Raw genomic sequence first — 1,770 nt, forward strand, 5'->3', positions numbered from 1 at the left:
GTTATGCAAATCTTCCCACACAGTGACGTAGACATGTGGGGGCGTGTTTAAACGAGGCGTTTTAGGAGGGCGTGGAATAGTCTTAACTTTGATAAAGAATATCTCTTTGGGTTTGAGACTTTAGTCTTTGCAACTTTAGGGATCTTATCTATTCACGAACAGCTTGTAACACTCCAAAGAGAAAGGAGAACTTGAAATCGCATCATTTCAATGTTAACAGAGGTGCCGTGTGTCTCTCCTGTCTGTAGGTGTATCTGTCCCTGCTGCGCATGTATCTGTCTCCTCCGGACGTGCACTTCCTCGGGCCCATAAAGATGGAGTTATGTGAGCCACAGGCAAACCTCCAGGCGGCCCTGAAAGTTCTTCAGCTCCACCACAGCAAACTGAACACCACCAAAGTGAGCATCCACCAAATACTAACAATATCATAGGCTATCAAACACCCAGAACACCGTAGCATCCACATAGGAAATCTCTGAAAAGCACCCAGAACACTCAAGCATCATAACATCTTCTCCATGGGCTAGAACACAGGAAAATATACATTTGATTCTGGAATTGAAGACGTTATCACCAAACCATGATAGTTTCCTTTCCTCAGCTGACTGAGAGTGAGATACTGAAAAACTGCATGTTGTATGCTGTTCATGTTCCTGTTGAATTTAGTTCCTCTTTCCTTTGTAGTGTTGAAGTTCCATCTTGTTAGGATGTCAAAAAAGCTGAAGCCATTTGACAATTTCAAATCACTTACAGAATCCATGGCACGCTGTCTTACGCCGTTTCTCTCTGCCTTTCATAAGGCCATAAACCTGCTGCCAGCCAACACACAGATCCGAGAGATCCAGGTCTTTCTGGAGAGTGTGCTGGAGGAGAAGGCTGGGAGGAAGCGCTTTGACCAGGTCCTGAAGAGCCTCCTACAGGCCGAGTTCCTGCGGGTTTGTTAACAGTTTTCACTTGCTTTTAAAGCTGTATTCCGTGTTTTTAAGGTACTGGTGACTGCATCATTTTGTCAGATTACACAGTTACTTGATGAAAAATCACTAGATGTTACTAGAAGATGCAATAACTGCTAAGTTGTTAAATGTTGAATAAGAAGCATCACTAATTCTAACTAATTACTCTCCAAAATGGCCCTTATGTTTCGTTTAATTTAATAATGTTTGAATGGGTTTTGTCCGTGTGCAGGTGCAGGAGGAACGTATCTTTCACCAGCAGGTGAAGTGTGTCATCACAGATGAGAAAACCTGCAGAGTGTGCAAGAAGAAGATCGGAAACAGGTGCGCTTCATGCTAATATCTCACATTATTGCAGGATTCTTTTCCGTAATGCATTCGCTTATACACACCATGCGCATTTTGTTTTTTGAAATGCAAAAGTGTATACTTTTGTGTGTAGCGAAAGACATAAGACCACAGACATAACAGAGTTAAATGCATTTAATAGAAAATCTGATATCTGATAAATTGCATTGAGAGAAAAAAAAGAGAAGTTGCATCGTTGATTAGGGCTGCACAATTAATCGAATTTCTAATCGCGATTACAATTATGGACGCCACAATTACGTAATCGTTCAAAACGTTCAATTAATCGTTCAAAGTCCACTTATGTTATTCTGCACGCTTAAGATATGTTTTTTTCTTTCTACATGTTATCTTAAGGGTTTTTTCCATTGTTTTAGTTTTAGTATAACATTATAATACCATTCATATATTTACTTTTTTATAATTTAAAGAAGTAACCAATCCCCTGTATATTTGACGTTTGAAGGCT

The 1,770-nt window shown here is 40.0% G+C and overlaps 1 protein-coding gene across 3 annotated transcripts in view; it reads left to right on the forward strand.

Annotated features, from left to right (window-relative positions):
• Positions 1-1,770, forward strand: part of LOC107707670 (vam6/Vps39-like protein) — a 22,408-nt gene that overhangs the window by 18,202 nt on the left and 2,436 nt on the right. For all 3 annotated transcript variants that reach the window (XM_016511749.1, XM_016511752.1, XM_016511750.1), the window contains 3 exons: positions 249-398; positions 801-935; positions 1,186-1,277. In XM_016511749.1, coding sequence (XP_016367235.1) covers positions 249-398; positions 801-935; positions 1,186-1,277 — 377 coding nt within the window. The remainder of the gene's footprint in view (positions 1-248; positions 399-800; positions 936-1,185; positions 1,278-1,770) is intronic.

This window comes from Sinocyclocheilus rhinocerous, unplaced genomic scaffold, assembly GCF_001515625.1.
Source record: "Sinocyclocheilus rhinocerous isolate Xijiao unplaced genomic scaffold, SAMN03320098_v1.1 scaffold955, whole genome shotgun sequence".
Taxonomy (NCBI): Eukaryota; Metazoa; Chordata; class Actinopteri; order Cypriniformes; family Cyprinidae; genus Sinocyclocheilus; species Sinocyclocheilus rhinocerous.